The sequence below is a fragment of the Lolium rigidum genome, chromosome 6 (genome assembly GCF_022539505.1).
Source record: "Lolium rigidum isolate FL_2022 chromosome 6, APGP_CSIRO_Lrig_0.1, whole genome shotgun sequence".
NCBI classification, from domain to species: domain Eukaryota; kingdom Viridiplantae; phylum Streptophyta; class Magnoliopsida; order Poales; family Poaceae; genus Lolium; species Lolium rigidum.
The window spans coordinates 42,205,751-42,227,366 of NC_061513.1; the positions used below are offsets into that span (position 1 = coordinate 42,205,751).

General features: G+C 44.6%; 1 protein-coding gene across 1 annotated transcript; it reads left to right on the forward strand.

Annotated features, from left to right (window-relative positions):
* Window positions 1-13,138: 13,138 nt before the first annotated feature.
* LOC124661445 (dof zinc finger protein 5-like) lies at window positions 13,139-13,916 on the forward strand. The gene has a single exon (XM_047199302.1). It carries the CDS (start codon window positions 13,305-13,307, stop codon window positions 13,914-13,916), a length of 612 nt encoding a protein of 203 aa, XP_047055258.1. The 5' UTR covers window positions 13,139-13,304.
* Window positions 13,917-21,616: the final 7,700 nt, after the last annotated feature.

Consider the following 21,616-nt stretch of genomic DNA (forward strand, 5'->3'; position numbering starts at 1 on the left):
TGGCTACGGGTGTCGGAGCTGCACGTTGCGGGGAGTGTGAGGGACGTGGTGTTTCGTTAGTAGAGTGTCCAAGATTAGTATGTAAACTTATATTGCGATGTGCGTCTAGCTATATTAATTTTATGTGACATACATGTTTCTACGATCTTTTTTAAAGTTGGTCAAGCTTAATTTTTTAACTTATGAAAAAAAACCAAACGTACACATTTATTTGTGGACCGAGATAGTTGTGTAATCCACAATAATAGGCTATATGGAGAAAAATCTTGACAAAAATGGCATCTAGTTGGAACCATTTGAGAATCATTTGGACTGAAGGTGGGTAGGGAGTAGTACCCTATGGTGCATTGGTGCATTCATTCATCTTTTTATTCCCTAATGTTGGTATCCAATGATGATGGGACTCCAATATGGTGAGTCCGTGAGTGGTATAGAAGATCCAGCGTTTACTGACCAGAGTCTGTATGTGTTGAGCAGTCAATCGCTTCAGCACTGTATTTTTTCGAAGTAGGATGCGTGTGTGCGCAGGCAGCTGGAGCGAATCTATGCTCGGCTCACTTTCCAATTCCAAGGTAAAGGCAAGATACGTATAGCCTTTTTGAAACTGCCATGAGTTGAGACTTCCGAACCAGCGAAGTCTCTTCCCCACCTCCCGAACAAGCCTTTCTCTAAAGCACTTTTTTGGATGTGCCTCTTTCCCTGCACTGTTTTCTGCAGATTGTTTTGTTGGTAAAGGCGACGGCTACCTTTTTGCATGATGGCTCCAGCCTCAAATCAATCCTGGGAAAGTCTTTGTTAAAAGTGAGCAAGCATCTGTACTCATCAGCGGTTCATTTCCGGGGGTAAAATGTACAGCCCTTTCAACACCTGCGTGCAAGTAGGTGAATAAGTATGTGATATCCGATCGAGTCCCAGATTGAAGTGACTTGTCTTGTACCTCAGCCGTGTTAAATTACAAAAACTCACCCATGAATTATGGTGCGGATACGTACGGCTTTAACACACACAGAAAATAACACTGTACTGTGGGTGCTGGAAATATACAGTTATGTACATACAATTCTTTATCTTCAGCACATGTTTCCTGCCTAGTGCGTACAGCAGTATAGTACAGTATAGTGTCAAAACTTTTCTGTTGGGTTTAAAGGGACATCTGTTCTTGCCTTGAAAGGAAAGGCAAAATATAATTCCTCCATTATCAAAATTCCTCCACATGGAACGCTCCAGGTACGCCGGACACAACGAAAATCGAGGCGGGCTCCCACCTGTCGGTGACTATTTGCATAAACCGTTGTTCGTGCCTTTTATTTCTTGTCGCGCCTTTCCTCCCGCGCCTCCCACCCCTTCGTCGCCGCTGGATTTGCCGGCTGTTTCGACGGCTGGTCTCTTCTGAGAGTCGGCACCGTCTTCGCAGCTGGCACTCTCGCCGGACGTTTCGCCGCCGCTGCAGAACGCGGCGTCAAATCCACCCCACCTCCTCGCACACAAGGTGTTCGACGACTTGCCAGGTAGGCGCGATTGGCCGCAGTTTGTTGCCTCGTCTGCCGCGGCGCAATTTTAACCATTGATTTTGCTTCAAACATGGATATCGATGACGAGATGCTTGTCCGACTGCTGGAGGACGAGCAAGCCTTCGACGACAACATCCGGGAGCATTTGCTGATCGTCGCGTCCCTCCAGGACATGCTTGACGCCGAGGCGGAGAAGAGGAAGAGGCCGCGCCGCGGAGGATCAAGGCCGGGGAGAAAGAAGTCGAAGCCCGACAGAGGATGGAGGGGCATACCATGCTGCACAACGACTAATTCGCAGATGACGCAACATAGGCCGACAATTTTCGGCGCCGGTATAGGATGAGCAAGGGTTGGTCCATGAATATCCTCCACAGCGTTCGAGAGTTCGACCCCTACTTCAAGCTCAAGCACGACGTTGTAGGCGTTGCCGGGTTCTCCTCGATTCAGAAGTGCACCACCGCCATGAGGATGCTTGCACACGGAGCACCTGCCGATACACAGGACGACTACCTTCACATGAGTGAGTCTACTGCCATTGACTGTATGTACAAGTTTTGCCGAGCTGTGGTGGGAAAGTTTGGCAAATACTACTTGAGATGGCCAACTGAGGAAGAAACTTCAAAGATCATGGCACAAAATGCTGCCAGAGGATTCCCTGGAATGCTTGAAAGTATCGATTGCATGCACTGATCATGGAAGAACTGCCCGTTTGCTTGGCGAGGTATATACAAAAGGTGTCATGGATATTGCAGTGTGGTGCTTGAAACTGTGGCAGATTATGACATGTGGATTTGGCATTCTTTCTTTGGCACGGCGGGATCACTCAATGACATCAACGTGTTGCAGCAGTCTCCGGTGTTCAGCAGACTAGTGGAAGGGCATGCTCCACAATGCAACTATGAGATCAATGGCCACCAATATACCAAAGGCTATTATCTAGCCGATGGTATATATCCAAAATAGGCCACTTTTGTAAAAAAAATCTCGGCTCCATCAGGTCAAAAGAATTCCCACTTTGCTGTGCGACAGGAGGCTTGCAGGAAGGATATCGAGCGGGCATTTGGTGTGCTTCAAGCTCAATTTACCATTTTCCGGTACCCTACTCAAAGCTGGTCTCGCGACCAAATGTGGGAGGTGATGCATGCTTGTGTGATCATGCACAACATGATCATCGAGGATGACCGCAAGAATCATGCCATGACACATGTTGGTCCCTATGAGTGTCAGGGCCCTCTTGCGGAGGTTGATCATGAGTTACCTGCAGATTTCGCTGATTTCCTCGCCATGCACGCAGAGATCCGTGACAGCAATGTTCATGATCTACTTCAATCTAATCTCGTTGAGCATATATGGAGGATTAAAGTATCAGAAAATGTCGCGGCACCTTGATCTAGCCCCAATTATTACATTTGTTGAGTTGTTTTATTATTTGTTGTATTTTAATTTGAAAACAATCTCCCTATTTAATAAATGGTTCTGTTTTCAAAAACCCTTTAAAAAAAGTTTAGGGATGGCGTTTGGGGGATGCGGCTGGGGCGCGACGTTCCCCAAACGCGGCACGAACAAAAAACGTCCCCCAAACGCTCGATCGGGCGCCATTTGGGGGACGATTTGGGAGACACGACTGGAGATGCTCTTAATAAATCTTAAATAACCTTTAAGGGGCGGAGGGAGTACTTGTGATTTTGTGGATATCCATGAACATTAATTAAATTGTAGAGGAGGCAAGACTCTGTGTGTTATAAACGCAACTAGCAAATAACAAATAAAGGAGACACGAGATTTAACGTGGAAAATCCCTTCCAACACAGAAGAGGGAAAAATCACGGGTGCCTACTAGCGAAACTTCACTATATCGGGGAGTGTTTACAAACGTCGTGGGTTATTTTATAATCCGATAAATACTAGCCGGTGGCTTACACGATGTATATATACGGTGGCAATGATCCGTAGCAGAAGCCTACGGCGACGAGCCTCGCTTCGCTCGCCAGAAGTTAGCCTACCTTTAGTATATGAATTTGTATCACAATATAACAAACTCCACCTTGAGACAAATTCCATCTTGTAGCATGAAGTTCAACAATCTCCTGAACAACAAAGAAAAACACTTGCTGGCGCCAATAACCACTTGGGCTAAACAGTTATACCAATCAAGCTCGAGCAAAGCTCAAACTTGGAAACAGGAACTTGCTTCGTCATCATATCAGCAGGATTATCATGAATACTTATCTTGCATACGTTCAGTTTACCTTAAGCAACAATATCGCGAACATAATGGTACTTGATATCAATGTGCTTTATCCTCTCATGGAACATTTGATCTTTAGTAAGGTATATTGCACTTTCACTGTCAGAAAACAAGTTAATGCAAGAATCATCTCCTCAAAGTTCAGCATACAAAACTTTTGAACCAAACAGACTCTTTCCAAGTTTCAACAATTGCCATATATTCTGCTTCAATCGTAGATTGGGCAACAACAGGTTGTAACGTTGCCTTTCAACTCACAGAACATCGACCAATAGTGAACACATAACCAGTGAGGGATCTTCTCTTATCCGAATCGGCAGAAAAATCTGAATCCACACAGCCTACGAGTCCCTCACTGGTCTTGCCAAACTTCAAGTAAGCTTTCCAATGTTCTTTACCATGATTAGCCATGTATCGACTGACCAAACTCATAGCATATGACAAATCAGGGCGAGAACAGACCATGGCACATATCAAGAAACCAATAGCACTAGAATATGGAACTCGTGAAATGTACTCAATATCTCCATCAATACTAGGATATTGCAATGCTGAGAATATAAAGTGAGGAGCAATAGGTGTACTAACAGACTTTGCATCATGCATATTAAAACGATGAAGAACTTTCTGAATGTAATTTTGCTGACTAAGAAATAACACACTAGATTTTTTGTCTCTTGTAATTTTCATACCTAGTATTTTCTTAGCAGCACCAAGATCCTTCATATCAAACTCACTACTTAATTGTGACTTTAAAGTAGTGATCTCTTTCTTGCTCTTGGCAGCAATCAACATATCATCAACATATAACAACAAGTATATTGGTGATCCATTAACAAACTTGATATAAACACAACTATCATACCGTGATCTCTTAAACTTATGTGCAATCATAAATGAATCAAACCTTTTATACCACTGTCTTGGAGACTGTTTCAAACCATAAAGGGACCTCTTCAACTTGCAAACAAGATCCTCCATGCCAGGCACAACAAAATCTTCAGGTTGGTCCATGTATATCTCTTCCTCAAGCTCACCATACAGAAAAGCAATCTTTACATCTAACTGCTCAAGCTCAAGATCATGCATAGCCACAATCCCAAAGAATGCACGAATGAAACTATGCTTCACAACCGGTGAGAATACGTCATTATAATCGATACCTGGAATTTGGTTAAAATATTTTGCTACTAACCTTACCTTAAACCTCGGAGACAAACCTTCCTTTCTTTTAAATATCCACTTACAACGTACATCCTTCTTTTGTTTAGGCAAGCGCACAACATCCCATGTGACATTGTTGACAAGCGATTGCATCTCCTCTTGCATACCAGAAATCCACTTCACGCGGTCAACGGGTGCCACAGCCTCAGCATATGTAGCAGGTTCAGTATCACGCTCCACCTGTTCAGTACAACTCAAAGCATGATGAACAAGATTACACTCTGCAATTAAACGAGGATTTGGACCTTTGTTACGCTTCGGTCTATCAGCAGCAATGGAACTATTTATTTGCTGCAAAACAGGTGGCGAGTGCTGAACAACAGTGTTCTCATTCTCAGCAACATCAATTTCTTTCTCCTTCACGTGCTCCACCTGCACGCTAATCCTATGTTTCTCATCATCAGAATCATCAGAAAAATTAATAGCATCATAAACATCTGTATGCCTCATTAAACGTGGAAAAAAAACCCCTTCCAACACAGAAGGGAAAAAACCACGGGCGCTAACCAGCAAAACTTCACTATATAGGGGAGTGTTTACAAACACCGTGGGTTATCTTATAATCTGATAAACCATAGCCGGTGGCTTACAAGATATATATATAGGCAGTGTTAACGATCCGTAGCAGAAGCCTACCGACGATGGGCCTCGCTTCGCTCGTCGTAAGTTAGCCTCCCTTTAGTATATGAATTTGGATCACAATATAACAAAATCCACCTTGAGACAAATTCCATCTTGTAGCATGAACTTCAATAATCTCCTGAATAACAAAGAAAACACTTGCTGGTGCCAACAACCAGTTGGGCTAAATAGTTATACCAACCAAGCTCGAGTAAAGCTCAAACTTGGAAATATGAACTGACTTTGTCATCATATCAGCAGGATTATCATGAGTACTTATCTTGCATACCTTCAGTTTATTTTGAGCAACAATATCGCGGACATAATGATACTTGATATCAATGTGCTTTGTCCTCTCGTGGAACATTTGATCTTTAGTAAGGTATATTGCACTATGACAGTCAGAAAACAAGTTAATGCAAGATTCATCTCCACAAAGTTCAGCATACAAAACTTTTGAACCAAGCACACTCTTTGCAAGATTCAGCAATTGCCATATATTCTGCTTCCGCCACGCTTCGGCCCAAGCCTACAGGCGACGGGTCTCGCCAGCTCGTCAGAAGTTAGCCTCTCTTTAGTATATGAATTTGGATCACAATATAACACTGTGTAACAACATATTTTCAATGAGGTTAATTAGCACTGTGGAAGTTGTTTCGTTCCAAAGTTTCGGGAAAAGCTTAAACATCTTCGTTTGAAATCCAAATGTGAACACTCTTCAGCTGGATAAGATTCAGTATTTCTACATAGACGTGGAGTATACACGTCAATACTAAGACGCTCAAACAATACATGGCAAAGGATTTCTGTGCAAATTTTAGAAGGTAGCTCTTTTGTTTCGTAGGATACAAAAAGTGTAACAAGGGAAATAATAAATGAATGAGATGTCATGTCTAATTAAATTTTGTAGAAAGAGTTCACTTTTATTATGGTGAAGGAACTTTTCATAAGGTCTAACCTAATGCTATTTTCTATGAAATTTACGCTACAATATTTCTACGGGAGTATTTCCTAATGGATATGACCCTATAATGTTCAAATCAGAGATGGATTTGTTTTCTTCTTAGTTTCTTTATGCACAGAATGTGACGTAATACACGCATGTCGTATCAACATTCTAGCTTTGGTAGAACTTCTATGAGTTGTAGCCTGTTCATCTGGTTATAGTGTGTGCATGTATGCCAAACGACGTAAAACTTCGTACTAGTTGCCATTTTGGGTTTTTACTTAGTTGGAAGATAGAGAATGAATAAAGAGAAAATTATATTTTGTTAGGTAAAGGATGATCTCTTATAAAATAAGAGAAGATTATTTTATCCATTGTATTGTATCATATTCCACCTGTTTATATTTACTTTGCGTTTTAGGATTAGTTAAAGTCACCAAATATTTTGGAAAAAGATCGACATCTACGATATAAATTTTATGATATTAGAGTTGTCACAAAGTATATTTTCCCGTCATATGCTTTTGTTATTATGGATGTTAATATTGTTCCTATATTTTTAGTTAGATTTTACAAAATTTAACAATGACTAGTCCCAAGTAAACAAAAACAGAGAGAGCATGTCTTTTCTACACCTGGGCATTCCTCGGACCGGGATTGAAAAGCCCAAACCTAAATTCCCTGGTCCAAGCCCGGCCCAACCTTTGGGCTTGAAAATCGGGCCCGAACCCGGCCCGAATAGAGAAAAGCCTAGCTTAGCCCGACAAGCCCGGCCCGAACTAAGCTAAAATCACGTTTTTGCAAGCCCGAGCCTGGCCTGGCCCGACGTTCAGGCTCCAAAATCAGGCCCAAACTCGGCCCGGCATGGGATTTTTGGGCCAGGTTGTTCGGGCCAGGCTGCCCATGCCCAGCTGTAGTTTTTCCTTACCAACAAAATCCCCTACCACAAAAAAATCCCCTAGTATACTAAAATTTAGCTAATTACCATTAATTGCTAGGGATGGCGACCAGATATAATCTGTTGCGGTACCTAGTATTCCCTAGATAATGTTGATAGCTACGGTAGAGGCGAGGGTAATGTTAATAAATTGTCTAAATAATATTACACTTCCAGCTTACTGAGGTAAAGTCTTTGAGCCAATATACTTTCTCTTCAGGAGTGTTTGCCAAATGCCCTCTTCCGTAAGTAGCTTATACATCCATTTACCAAGAAGAGCCCTATTCTTGACCTGGAGGTCTTGAATGCCAAGTCCTCCATGATCTTTGGACCGACACAGCACATTCTATTTAGCCAGTCGATATTTACGCTTCTCGCAATCCCCTTGCCAGAAGAATCTTGATCGGAAATAATCCAACTGTTTTAAGACTTCTCTGAGAAGTTGGAAGAAAGATATCATATAGAGTACCATATTACTCAGTACTGCATTTATGAGAACTAATCTTTCTCCCAAGGACAGTAATTTACCTTTCCAACTACTTAATCTAATCTGAAGCATTTCCTCAACCAATTTCCACTCAGCATTGGTAAGTCTCCGATAATGAATCGGAATTCCCAAGTACCTAATTGGAAATTGGCATTGGCCACAGCCGAAAAGATCAGTGTATTCTGCAACATGATCTTGGGCCTCGCCAAAACAAAACAATTCACTTTTATGGAAATTTATTTTCAGACCCGACAAAAGCTCAAATGCAGAAAGAATTAACTTTAGGTTCCGAGCCTTGTCTATGTCGTGATCCATAAAAAGTATTGTATCGTCGACATATTGAAGAATGGATAACCCTCCATCAACCAGATGAGGAATAACTCCTTCAATTTGGCCCTCAGACTTAGCACGTTCAATCAAGACAGCAAGCATATCAGCCACTATATTAAATAGCACTGGCGATAATGGATCTCCTTGTCTTAGTTCTTTCTTAGTCTGGAAGTATTTGCCCACATCATCATTGACTTTAATGGCAACACTTCCACCCGAGATAAAACTATTGATTAACACACGCCACTCATCAGAGAAGCCTTTCATTCTGAGAGTTTGCTGCAAAAAGGACCACTTAACCTTATCATATGCCTTCTCAAAGTCAATCTTTAAAATGACGCCATTCAACTTCTTTCTATGCAATTCATGAACAGTTTCATGGAGGACTACAACTGATGGGATTCGTAGCATAGAAAACAAAAAAATTCCTACCGCGAGAACGCAATCCAAGCCAAGATGCAATCTAGAAGATGGTAGCAACAAGGGGGTGAACGAGACTAACCCTTGAAGATATCCAAAGCCTACGAGATTAGATCTCGTTGTTGTAGAAGATGATCACTTGCCGCTTTCAAAAGCGCGTAGAAGATCTTGACGGTGCCACAATCGGGCAGCACCTCCGTACTCGGTCACACGTTCGGTGTTGATGAAGACGCCCTTCTCCCCGTTCCAGCGGGCAGCGGAAGTAGTAGATCCTCCCCGGAATCTCGGCAGCACGATGGCGTGGTGGCGGTGGTGGTGGAGAACTCCGGCAAGGCTTCGCCTATGCGCCGCGGGAGTATTATGTGGAGGAGGAGAGGCTAGGGTTTGGGGAGAGGGGGTGGCTAGGGCGCCGGCCATGGGCACCCTTTGGTGGTGCGGCCAAGAGTGGGTTGCCCCCTCCCTCTCCTCCTCATTATATAGGTGGAAATCCCCAAGAGTTGTAGTCCAAGTCTTCGAATAAGACCCCAACAACAAAATCTCCCATAGGTGTGAAACCTACTCAAGGGGGGAGTCCTACTCAAGGTGGGACTCCCACCTTTCCTTGAGGTGGGGTGGCCGGCCACCTTAGGTGGAGCCCACCTGGGACTCCTCCCCTTAGGGTTGGCCGGCCTAGCTAGTGGAGTCCCTCCGGGACTCCGCCTTCCATAGTGATTTCTTCCGGACTTTTCTCGAACTTTCTAGAACCTTCCATAAATGCACCGGATCATTTTCAAACTTATAAAATGACTTCCTATATATGAATCTTATTCTCCGGACCATTCCGGAACTCCTCGTGATGTCCTGGATCCCATCCGAGACTCCAAACAAAACTTCGAACTCCATTCCATATTCCATATCTACTTAAACGACATCAAACCTTAAGTGTGTCACCCTACGGTTCGCAAACTATGCAGACATGGTTGAGACCTCTCTCTGACCAATAACCAATAGCGGGATCTGTCCATAATGGCTCCCACATATTCAACGATGACTTAGTGATCGATTGAACCATTCACATACGATACTGATTTCCTTTGTCACGCGATATTTTACTTGTCCGAGGTTTGATCATCGGTATCTCTATATCTCGTTCAACCTCGTCTCCTGACAAGTACTCTTTACTCGTACCGTGATATGTCTTCTCTTATGAACCATTCATATGCTTGCAAGCTAATTAGACGACATTCCACCGAGAGGGCCCAGAGTATATCTATTCGTCATCGGGATGGACAAATCCCACTGTTGATCCATATGCCTCAACTCATACTTTCCGAATACCTAATCCCACCTTTATAACCACCCATTTACGCAGTGGCGTTTGATGTAATCAAATTACCCTTCCGGCATAAGTGATTTATATGATCTCATGGTCGAAGGACTAGGTAACTATGTATCGAAAGCTTATAGCAAATGAACTTAATGATGTGATCTTATGCTATACTTAATTGGGTGTGTCCATTACATCATTCATATAATGACATAACCTTGTTATTAATAACATCCAATGTTCATGATCATGAAACTATGATCATCTATTAATCAACAAGCTAGTTATACAAGAGGCTTACTAGGGACTCCTTGTTGTTTCCATAACACACATGTATCAATGTTTCGGTTAATACAATTATAGCATGGTATGTAAACATTATCATAAACACAAAGATATATAATAATAACTATTTTATTATTGCCTCTTGGGCATATCTCCAACAACAACCCCATCCAGAATATTCCATCCTTGCATGAAAGTTGTTTGAGAAGGTCTAATCACATGATCCGCCACCGAATTTAATCGGGTCGTGGCAACCTTAGTGAATATTTTAAATCTCACGTTAAGAAGACAAATATGAAGGAATTGGTGAATCCTTTCTGCTTCATTAACCTTGGGCAATAAAATAATCTCCCCAAAGCTGAGCCTAAAAAGCTCCAATTGGCCAGCATGTAAATCCGCAAAAAGAGCTAGCAGGTCAACCTTGATGACATCCCAGAAAGATTGATAAAATTCAGCTGGGAAACCATCAGGGCTAGGGGCTTTATTATGCTCCATTAGAAAGATCGCTTTTCTTACTTCCTCCTCAGAGTAAGGCGAAGTGAGAAAGTTATTCTCCGCTTGCGAGACTTGGGGTATATCCTCCGTTCGTGTCTCATCTAGCAAAAAATTGCTTTCCTCAGGAGCACCAAAAAGCCATTTGTAATAACTATTAATAAACGACTTTAGCTGCTCATGACCCTCAATCGTGCCCTCATCTTGAACAAGAGTACGGATAAGTTTCTTCCTCTGCCTGCCATTGGCAACACAATGGAAGTACCTTGTATTCGAATCTCCTTGCTGAATAAATTGGGCCTTAGACCGTTGGTACCATTTCAGCTCCTCCTCTCGCAGTAGTTTTGCGATTTCCGCATTTGATTGGCTTTTTGCTCAATCTCTTGTGCGGATAACGGTCTAACTTCTGCTTTAGCTTCGAGGTCATCTATAATAGATGAAAGTCGCTGCTTTTCTTTTTTAAGAATGCTAGTTGTATGTCGTGCCCATCCACAAAGGTGTTTGCGTACCGCACGCAATTTGTTATTCCACCTCTGTATCGGAGACATACCTACAACCGGCCTTTCCCATACCTTTTTAACCATGGTTTGAAAGCCTTCTCGATTCAACCAACCGAGTTCAAATTTGAAACGGCGTTTAATCGTAGGCCTAGGTAAACCAGTGGATAATAAGATGGGAGCATGATCCGAGAACCCAACAATACGTTCTAGTGCGCGTACCGTCGCCATTGGAAATTTCAATTCCCAGTCGGTATCCATTAGTACGCAATCTAGTTTTTCATATGTTGGCTCTGGAAGATTGTTGGCCCAAGTAAATTGCCTGCCAGTCATTGACACCTCCCTCAAGTCCAAGCTGTCAATGACCGCGTTGAACAGGCAAGGCCAATGATTGTCGAAACTTCCCCTACTCTTCTCGCATGGAAATCTCGTTAAATTAAAATCCCCCAATAAGAATTGGATGAGGATTTTCCTTTGCTAGATTCACCAACTCACGAAGAAAGGCGGCCTTATGAGCTTCCTGGGCAGCACCATACACAGCTACAAGACTCCATATGAAATTGTCAGCTCTATTTGGCAACTGGCTCAATGGTGTGGATGTTAGGTTTAAACATCTTATTAGGATGGGAGTGATTGCAATTATTTGGCCGTTGTGGCTATGTAGAAATGACAAGATTTTCAATAATATTTCTTCTTCTTTTTTGTAGGTCATCTACCGATGTACAGCTCTGCTTCATTCATGGATACCGTTGCAGCGTGTGGAGCACCGGGAGCTCTTTACGAAGGTGTCTTCACGGTTGGAGGATACGGCAAGGGATTATTTTCTCCCAACATGGGTGGCAGCGTGACCTTCGGCTAGACCCTCCTAGCTAGTCCTAGTTTCTGTTATTTGGACAATGTTTTTTTTTAATCTTTGAACCCTTTTATGGTTTTGTAACAAATTGTGTGCGGATGTGTGCATCTTAGTTATGCAGTGACCGGGTCTATTGCGCAAGTAATAAAGTGCCCATTTTCGGGAAAAACTTCCTTCCATGCGGTGTGTTAGATGTATTTTTTTTAGTACTATAGCAACAGAGTATGAAGCAACGATTTAGAAGCCCGATTGATTTGCCAGATTCTCAATACACAGGGATGGGAAACCCCATAGGATTAGAGTAGCATGCCTTCTTGAACCGTACATGATTAGAAAAATAAAGGGATTTCTTTTTTGTGAAAAAAATAAAGGGATTTCGATCGCGTATGTGTTCGGATGGCAAGAAAAGGCAAAGAAGTTGTAACGTTAGAAAAGTAAAGGAATTTGGATCGAGTATCCGTTTGAAGCGCATGGAAAGCAAAGAAATTCTAACGTTAGGTTGGAGTTGGATAGAAATATTCTTCAAAATAAAGGGCAAAGTATTTCTTTATGGACTAAAATCTTGCACAAATCCTTTAAATCTCCTTTGAATCAAAGGAGCTCTAAATGTTTTTTTTTCCTTTTTGTAACGAAAAGGACCATCCAGGGGGGAGCAGAGAGCATAAAGCGCAGAAATACACGCGGTTTAGAAGCGACCATGGCGGCCGCGCGCGCGCTTCGGAGCACGAGCCTCCATCCCTTCGTTTCCCCGCAACAAAACTGCAGATCCAGCAATACCATATGCCATGCGTGCCCTCCCATATCCAGCTACAACTACAACAGGGGAAGATTTGTATAACCGGGAGATTCTCCTCGAATCGCAAACTCCACATGCGAATCAAATTCCAGCTCCAAACATACGTTGCTACTCTTCTACTACGTGCGCGTAAGGCGTAACAATATTTGCTCTTTTTCTCTTGCGGTCCATCCAACCCATATGTATGCTGTGCTTTACTCCATGGTGTGACGAGTGACCTATCTTTCTTTCCACCCGGCTATCTGCTGTGCATTTAAGCAGCAACGACCCCTTCTTCCCCATCGCCTCCCTCCCTGCCTTTCACTCACCACTCACCACTAGCTTCCGTACTGCACCCCGCTCTCGCATCCCATGCTCTCCCACGTCGACATGGCACCGGCCGGCGGCTTCAAGCTCTTCGGCAAGGTCATCACGCAGTGCGCCGACGCCACGCAGCCCGCGCCCGTCGCGCAGCACGCCGCCGAGCCCGCCAGCCGCCCACACGGCGACCGGACGGCGGCGATCAAGCGGGAGGACACGGACGCGGACGCGGACGAGAAGCAGCAGCATCAGGAGTCCGCGGAGGCTCCGCGGCGGACGCAGCTGCAGGAGTCGGCGGAGGCGCGCGCGGCCGCGGCGCCGCTGCCGTGCCCGCGCTGCCGGAGCCGGGAGACCAAGTTCTGCTACTTCAACAACTACAACGTCAACCAGCCGCGCCACTTCTGCAAGGCCTGCCACCGCTACTGGACCGCCGGCGGCGCGCTCCGCAACGTGCCAGTCGGCGCGGGGCGACGCAAGAACCGCCCGCTCGGGCCCATCGCCACCGTCGCCGCCACCGGACACCACCACCACCTCCTGCACCACCACCGCGCGGCCGCCGGCGCCTTCGTCCTCGGCTTCCCTGGTAGCAGCCCGTCCTCCTCCCCAACCTCCCCGTCGCCGATGTTCGCTGCCGACCGGTGGCAGGTCGACCGGCGGTTCTGATCCTGATCCGGCCCGGTCCGCCCGGCCATTGACTCGCCTCCCGCCGAACCGGCCGGAAGACGAGGTTGCCTGGTTTGACTCGTGAGGCTTACGCAACACTGGGAAAAGCAGGAGGAGAAGAATTCGAATTCTTTTTCTTCTCGTCTGCTCTTTTGCTAGCTTCACACTCCTTATTAATTCCTAGCACTTCCTCCCTAGTTTGTTTTTTAGCTTCCTTTCCGCTACTTCCATTGTTTGTAAGTGTGATGTAAAATGGAACTGATCAGGTTGCGGCGGTAGCAAGTTGCGAGCTCTATGGAGAATTCTTGCGTCGTCTCACTGCGTGCGCGCGTATGTATGTATGTCCATGCGGGACGCTGCTTCCATCATGGCTCCGATGACTGAATGTGATGCGCGATCCCATGCTTGTCCGCATTCAGATCTTGGAACCCAGTGCTCTTCATCACCTTTCTTTCTACTCAGTTGGTGAAAGTGATTGGTGGTCTTGTGTTGCTCCTAATTATATTATTTGTTCTTACCGTACCTCCCAAAGATTACTACTCTCTCCAGTCCATTGAGGCGTAGAGCTGTACTAAGTTCTCAAATAGATGACTCGGCTTTATTTAGATATGGATATATTAATATTTACATACTAAAATACGTTGATCGATCTAGATATATCCATACCTACGCAAAGTAGGTCACTTATTTCCGAACGACGGGAGAAATATGGGTTTTGCTAGTTACATCCTTAACCGTTTGATGGTTATTTAAATATTCGTACTGATGTGTTCCACAACAAATCTTATCTATTTCTCATCCCCTCTAACCTCACGTTCTTCCACCTCGTTCCCAACCTAACCAGAACAGAGAGATGATAGAGGAGTTGGAGGAGAGCCACCGAGCCAGAGCCGATGACGACGCGGTAAAGACGGTGATGCTGAGGAAGAAACTTAGGGTTAGGGGTGCAAGTGTGGGTTTTGCCGACATCGGAGAAGAATAGGGGCGGGGCTTAGAGGATGGCCGAGGCGTCGGTGGACCGGCGGAAGAGGAGCTTCGGCAGGACGGAGGCGATGAGACGTCGGGCAACACTTCGACCACGGGTGGGAAGGTTGGTGGTTGGGCTGGCGATTATAGCATGCAGGAGAAGTAGAAGATAATGTTGTCGGTTGCTAGAATTGACCTAGTTGCCAGTCTACTTCTACTTAGGACATGTACAATAGGAAAATAACATCAAGATAATACTGGAAAATAATCCATTGTACATTTTATTTTGTCGTTATATTTAAATTACGTGGCGACGTTAAGATAAGACGACCTTATCAACCATTGCAGATGATCTTAGAGTGATCCGAGTTATATAGAATGGAGGGAGTATCATTACATTTTACTTCTAGTACCTTCACATTTTCGCCGCACGCACGGATAATCGCCATATTGTGCTGCCTGGTATTTAACGGAAGAGGGTACTCCACAGAGGTTTAAAGGAAGGATAAGGAAGGAAAGAGGCAGATAAGAGGCTGTTGCTTGCGCGTGCTACTACAATGTGTGGCAGTTTAATTTCTCGATCCAAGTACGGTACTTGCCAAGCTTATTCAATCGCCATGCCCTCGATCGGCCCGGCGCGCCGTAGCAGCATGATTGATTATCCCGCGGGACGACAGACAAAAGTGGTACTTCCCACATTTACATTTCTGCAAGCTGGGCAAGGGCACTTTTCACCGCTATCCTTTTGGGAAGTTTCGTCATGGATCACTCACAAAGAGGTCGAGGTGGACAGGCACCTGACTGGGGACTTATTACTAGTGGCCATGAATGCGGTGGGGAAAAAGATAATGGAAGCTTTTGCTAAAAGGACCGGGAGATAATTATTCCAACCGTCGGCTTGTCAGGGTCAAGGAGGGAGAGAGGGGCTGCCTTTGAACAGCCAGCCCCTAGCTTTAATTGCTCGCAAAGTTACTTTTGTAGGTCGTCATGGTTGGGAGTTGGGACTGCGGCGCCGGGGCCTTTTCGCTGCTGCTGCAGCAGCTAGGTAGGCGTCCCCCACAGAGACAGACCTGCTGACGTAGGCCGTAGTATTATTATGGATACTAGCTGCTAACCTAATTTGCCTGATCGAGGGACCTCTGGGCTTTCAGCTTCGTTCATAGGAGCGGCTAATCATCAATGGATTTCGAGCGGAACATCACTCATGCTGTCCCCCTCCTCCTCCGGCCGATACAAATCGCGACGCCACAACCGCCCAACACTAATCACCGACGAATGCGACGGAAGGTGAGAACACCGGCGAGCTGCGACGCCCAGATTGCTTCACGCACAAAAACCTAACGTGAATTCGGTTACATATGGTGTTTTGGTTGTGCACGCCATAGCCCATGAAAGGTTACAGCTTTTGTTACTCATCAATCGAGGGGAAAGAGACGCCAAGCTATCTACAGCAAAGGGCGATTTGCACAAAAATAACCCAAAAGTGAAAGAAAAGCACAGACTGACCCTCCGGCGAAATTATTTCACCCATCTAACCCTTTTGTGTGGCGCCCCTTTCATAGGCGCCACACATGGCAGTGTGGCGCCCGTGCCTGCGGCGCCACTCTCCCAGCCGACGTGGCGCCCTTGACGCTGAGCTGGTGCGTCGATCCGACGTGGCAGCATGTGTGGCGCCCATGGGAGGGACGCCACACTACTCTCTATATATAATGTCTGTCTATATATAACAGAGGACTGTGGTAGCTCAATTGGATGAAGCCTTTGCTTCCCAATCCCAAGTCATGAGTTTGAATCTCCGCACCACCCGAATTTATTTTTATTTTTAAAAATTATGCTAGATATTGTAGTATGTTTACAACACTAGTAAGTATGCACGTGCTTTTTTGTCTAAATGCAAATTGGTCTCATTAGTTGAATCGTCCATATAAAAATAGTGTGTTCTGTATTCGAGTCACCACACGACTCTCTCCTCTCTTATTCTTCCTCCTTACATCAGTAATGCAGGTAGTGACTCTAGGCGGAACATCGGGTGCTGACTCTACAGCCAAAAGCCTAAGCCCAAAAGTGTTGGACGATCCATGAATTATATTCAACAACAATAATATAACAAATCAGGAATATTGGTTACACGCTCTTATTCATCACCATCACCATGATATACAAAAACAAATCTAAATACTGCTTATCCATTTTATTCCCCGCAACAAAATATATTCTACATCCTTTGCATGTATTCTAACTTTCTAAGCACTGGTGTAATGTACATGATGATATAATGAATAATAAGATCGACAGATGTTCCTATTATATATACTGGAACGAAATTCTTCAGCTAAAAAGTTAGCATATATGTAACTGAATTTCTCAGCAATAAACAATTGACCGACTGCAGTAGTTGTACTAACCAAAGGAATACCCCTAAGGATGAGTCCCAAATCACCAGATATATGTTCAGATGTATACTGACACAAAAATACCATATGTAAGAATGTATCATGTAGAAAGTGCCAAGTAGTCTCTTAGAAATTCAGATCACAAAAAATTCAGATCGCACGCCTACCGAATGAGGTTTTGATCACTCTTTAGTCCCAACCGAACAGTGGCATGGTAGAAATGTATATTTTCTTAGCCAAGCACTCAGTTGTGATTTCATGTTGAGCAGGCCTAGAAACCACCACTTACTCCCAACTTTATGTTCGATCAACATGTTATGAGTATGGTCCTCCAAATTATTTTTATCATGATTTTCATGCACACTTGGTACTATGTAGAAAATATAGTATCCATATTTTGATGAGTTTACTTGCTCTTGCATGCTATAAATTCATCTAGTCCTCAGTTCCTTCGAAGACTTGATGCACGGAGCTTGAGGAGTCTGTCTGGAGTTCGCGTTAATGAGTAAATTGTGCAGCTAGTACCGAATGCTGAGGTCACAAAGTGTTCTTATTTAATTTACCAGCATTTTTTTCACCTGTATAATTGTACTTTGAATCTACAATTTTCTCAAAAGAAGTTTTTGTGAATTAACAATTTTTAAAATTTATTTACTTGAGCTCTTGTATTGTCTATTCTGTAGAATTCTCATTATTAATTTTACACAAGAATACTTCAGATGTTGTTTTTCACCTCAAATTTTGTTTATTAACAATTCATCTGTCAATTGTTATGATGCAGACGTTCCAAGTTTTGTTGCGGTGCATAAAACTATGGGCTAGGAGGCGAGGACTTCATTTCCATGTATGTGGTATAATAATGTGCGCTACTGATTGTGATTCAGCTGTAACCTGGTCTAACCGTTTCATGTCTTATGCCATTTTTCAGCTGCTTGGTTTCTTTGCTGGGATTCATTTAGCGATTCTTGCAGCATATGTTTGTCAGAAATATCCTAATGCCTCTGTCAATGGTTTGTTCACCATGTTCTTTGAGATATTTGCTAACTGGCCTTGGCAAATTCCAGTAGACCTGCATGGTCAGCCATTTAAATGTAGGCGTCCAGATATTTAGTCATTTATTGTGACCGTTGCTGATATTTAAGCGAGGTTTGTCAGCTTGCTTATGCTTGCATAAACTAAATCTTTTCTGCATGCCTGTACCTGTTGATCACCGTGGTGCTGGCTGTTTTGTAGAGTATTTTATTCAGTTTGCAAGCTAGAGAAGATAAAAAAAAACTCTACAAAACAGTACGAGGCTAGATTTCATGTTTTAAACATACTACAATGTCTGGCATAATTTTTAAAAATAAAAATAAATCCAGGTGGTGCGGAGATTTGAACTCATGACCTGGGATGGGGAAGCAAAGGCTTCATCCAATTGAGCTACCACAGTCTTCTGTTATCTCTACACAGAAATTATATAAAAAGAGTAGTGTGGCGCCCCTCCCATGGGCGCCACACATGCTGCCACGTCGGATCGACGCACCAGCTCAGCGTCAAGGGCGCCACGTCGGCTAGGAGAGTGGCGCCGCAGGCACGGGCGCCACACTGCCATGTGTGGCGTCCATGGGAGGGGCGCCACACAAAAGGGTTAGATGGGTGAAATAGTTTGCCCGAAGGGTCATTCTGTGCTTTTCTTTCACTTTTGGTTATTTTTGTGCAAATCGCCACAGCAAAGAGAGGAGAAACGCAACAAGGAACCAGGCAAGTGTCACTGCCAGTCAGTTCAACGCAAGCTCGTTTAAGAAAGAAAAAAGGCAGCAGGAAGGAGCGCTATTTCTGCAAACTACACGTGCTCTGTTGCGCGCGGTGCTAATAAAGGTCTGCAGGCAGGCAGCCCCAAAAAGCGCAGCACCAGTTGCCCAGTCGGCCAGAATGAAGTGCATGCACTTTTCTTTCCCGCGTGCACTAATAATAAGGAACAGAGATCCTGCACCAAAGTTGGCGGTAAACTTCACCCACCCATTTTTTTAACAAAGGGATTATATTAATATCCTTAAGATATACTTTCAGTCTCACACATCTAAAAAAAGAAGAAGCTAAAAAACAAAAATTTCACAATAGTGTTCCAGTCTTAGGGCGGCATCATAAACACCACCATGATAACACCTGAAATCCATGCTCAAGCGATGTCATTGTTCGATCATAGATCTTAGGTTTTCACATTGAAAAAAGTGCACCATCGACGCAAGCCTCGAACCACCAGCAATAGTCCACAAAATCTGATTTCAATGACATTCTCTGCCTCTCGCTTCACCGTGAAACCAAAAAGACGTTTCCCATGATGCCAACAAATAGCAAAGCCGTTGCTCCTGAAACCAAACGGTCGGAAAAAACATGGAAACGCAAGACCAAATCCTATCTGATCCAACAATCTCCAGGCATGGGTAGACCAAATCCCATATGATACAGAAATCTGCATCTCCGAGAGTGCCACCACTGCGCACACGTTAGAGCTTCACCCTATTGCGGAGAGGATCCACCTGATGCGACTCCTAGCCTCCCGCCTTTGGCGGCCGGACGTCGCCACCACCATCGGCGCCACCAGTGGCAGCTGCCAGGGTAGCCACTGGAGGGAGGTCTTGTGCTAGGGCTTTTACTCTCTGAAGCCACCTCCACCACGAAGTGACTCGGGAGGAGGGAGGGGAGGCTAGGAGGAGCGAGGAGGAAGGGGCGCGCGGCTAGAGCTCACCCACCCATATGCCACGTTCGTGACTTTTTTTGCGAATAGTAGTGAGACACAAACGCTATACACTCACCTCTATGAACGACACACACTATATCCCTATGAACACCTCCGAGAGACTGAGTATGAGAGACTAGTTCGATGGGTGTTGAGATTTACAAAGTCATCATAGACGTCTCGCTATAGACTGGAGATGCCAAAGTGTCAAATCTGGGGTTTGAACTCTGGTAGGCAGTGGTGCCACTGCACCCCTAACCATCGGTCTCTCTTGATGTTCTTTTTACAAATATAACCCTTTGAGCATCATCATTATCAAAATAGCCCAGCTAAAATCGATTATATATACTCCCTCTGTCCCATGAAGTATGTCTCCAATTTGTCAAAGTTGGGATGTAATGTAGACTCTAAATATGTCTAGATATGTCCAATATTTAAAAATCTAATACTTCCTTTATGAGGAGATGGGAGTAAAAATAGTCTCTCGGAGCGACGGTGATGAGGGAATATCCAACCCGGTACACCTAAGGAGGCGAGTCGGAGCACAAGGACCAGGTGACCCATGAGCGTTCATGGCCGCCTCCCTAATGGGCTTATACGTAAGGGGTGGGCCGGTTCGCTGGCCCGGGCAAGCAATGAGAGGGTCGATGTGAAGCACAAGCCGATGACTTGGCGATGAAATAGTTGTATAGGATCTCAACCAATTTGATCTTATCATTTAAACTCTAGATCGGATCGTCTATATAAGGGTGAACTAGGGAACACGCCCTGGATTACATGACATCCAATAGATTTATAAATACAAGCGAATATGAAGTTGGTCTTTACCTCCAGCGCGAGGTGCCGAACCTAACAATATCATGAGCGTTGTGGCCTACTTTAGCATTAAGAATGTGCAGGTTTTATATATTTGTAAAATATTTACCGGAACGGTCTCTCAATTGCTTTCGAGGGAAGAGTACGTACACCATGCCGCAACATGTCACGTTGGTGACACTCTTGTGCTTTTTTCTCCACGACACGCAAAAGAGGCAGGAAAAAGAAGGCAACTGAACTTGGTTGCGTCTAAAAACAACACGAGACACGTAGGTACGTGCACGCGCGCTGGCTGTGTTTCGTCTGTCTCCGTCTAGGTTTCCCTGAGGATATGCACGTACGTGTGCGTGCGCTGGCACGCTGCCCTTGATCGACCCGGAGTTACGCTTCGCGTCGCTTTTGGCCGCCGCTCGAGCGGTTTAGCCCCGTCCCCGATAACGACTCCATACTATGAAGAATCAAGGACCAATCAATGGATCGTTGTATTTGTTAATTAAGTGGAGTGCAGCGACAGTGAGCTACCCGGCCATGCAGGGGTTGCTTTCCTGATCAGTTAAGCTCGCGAGAAAGAATCCCCGAAAGAGGGTACGTGTAGGCATCAGCGAAACTAGTGTGCTTCACGCCCATGTCCGCATCCGGTTACAGTTACAGTTACATTGATGCGTTTTGTGGCCAAACTAATTGCTAATCGGGTGCCGTCGTCTAGCGCCTACACGGATTGGTTACGGCTTCAATGTGGATGTGACGCTGAGCTCGCCGTTTATGGGACAGGGGTCTACCGTCGAAATTGCGAATGTTGATGT

Coding starts and splice junctions, on each gene's coding strand:
- LOC124661445 (XM_047199302.1), top strand. CDS start 13,305: ATGCTCTCCCACGTCGACATGGCACCGGCCGGCGGCTTCAAGCTCTTC.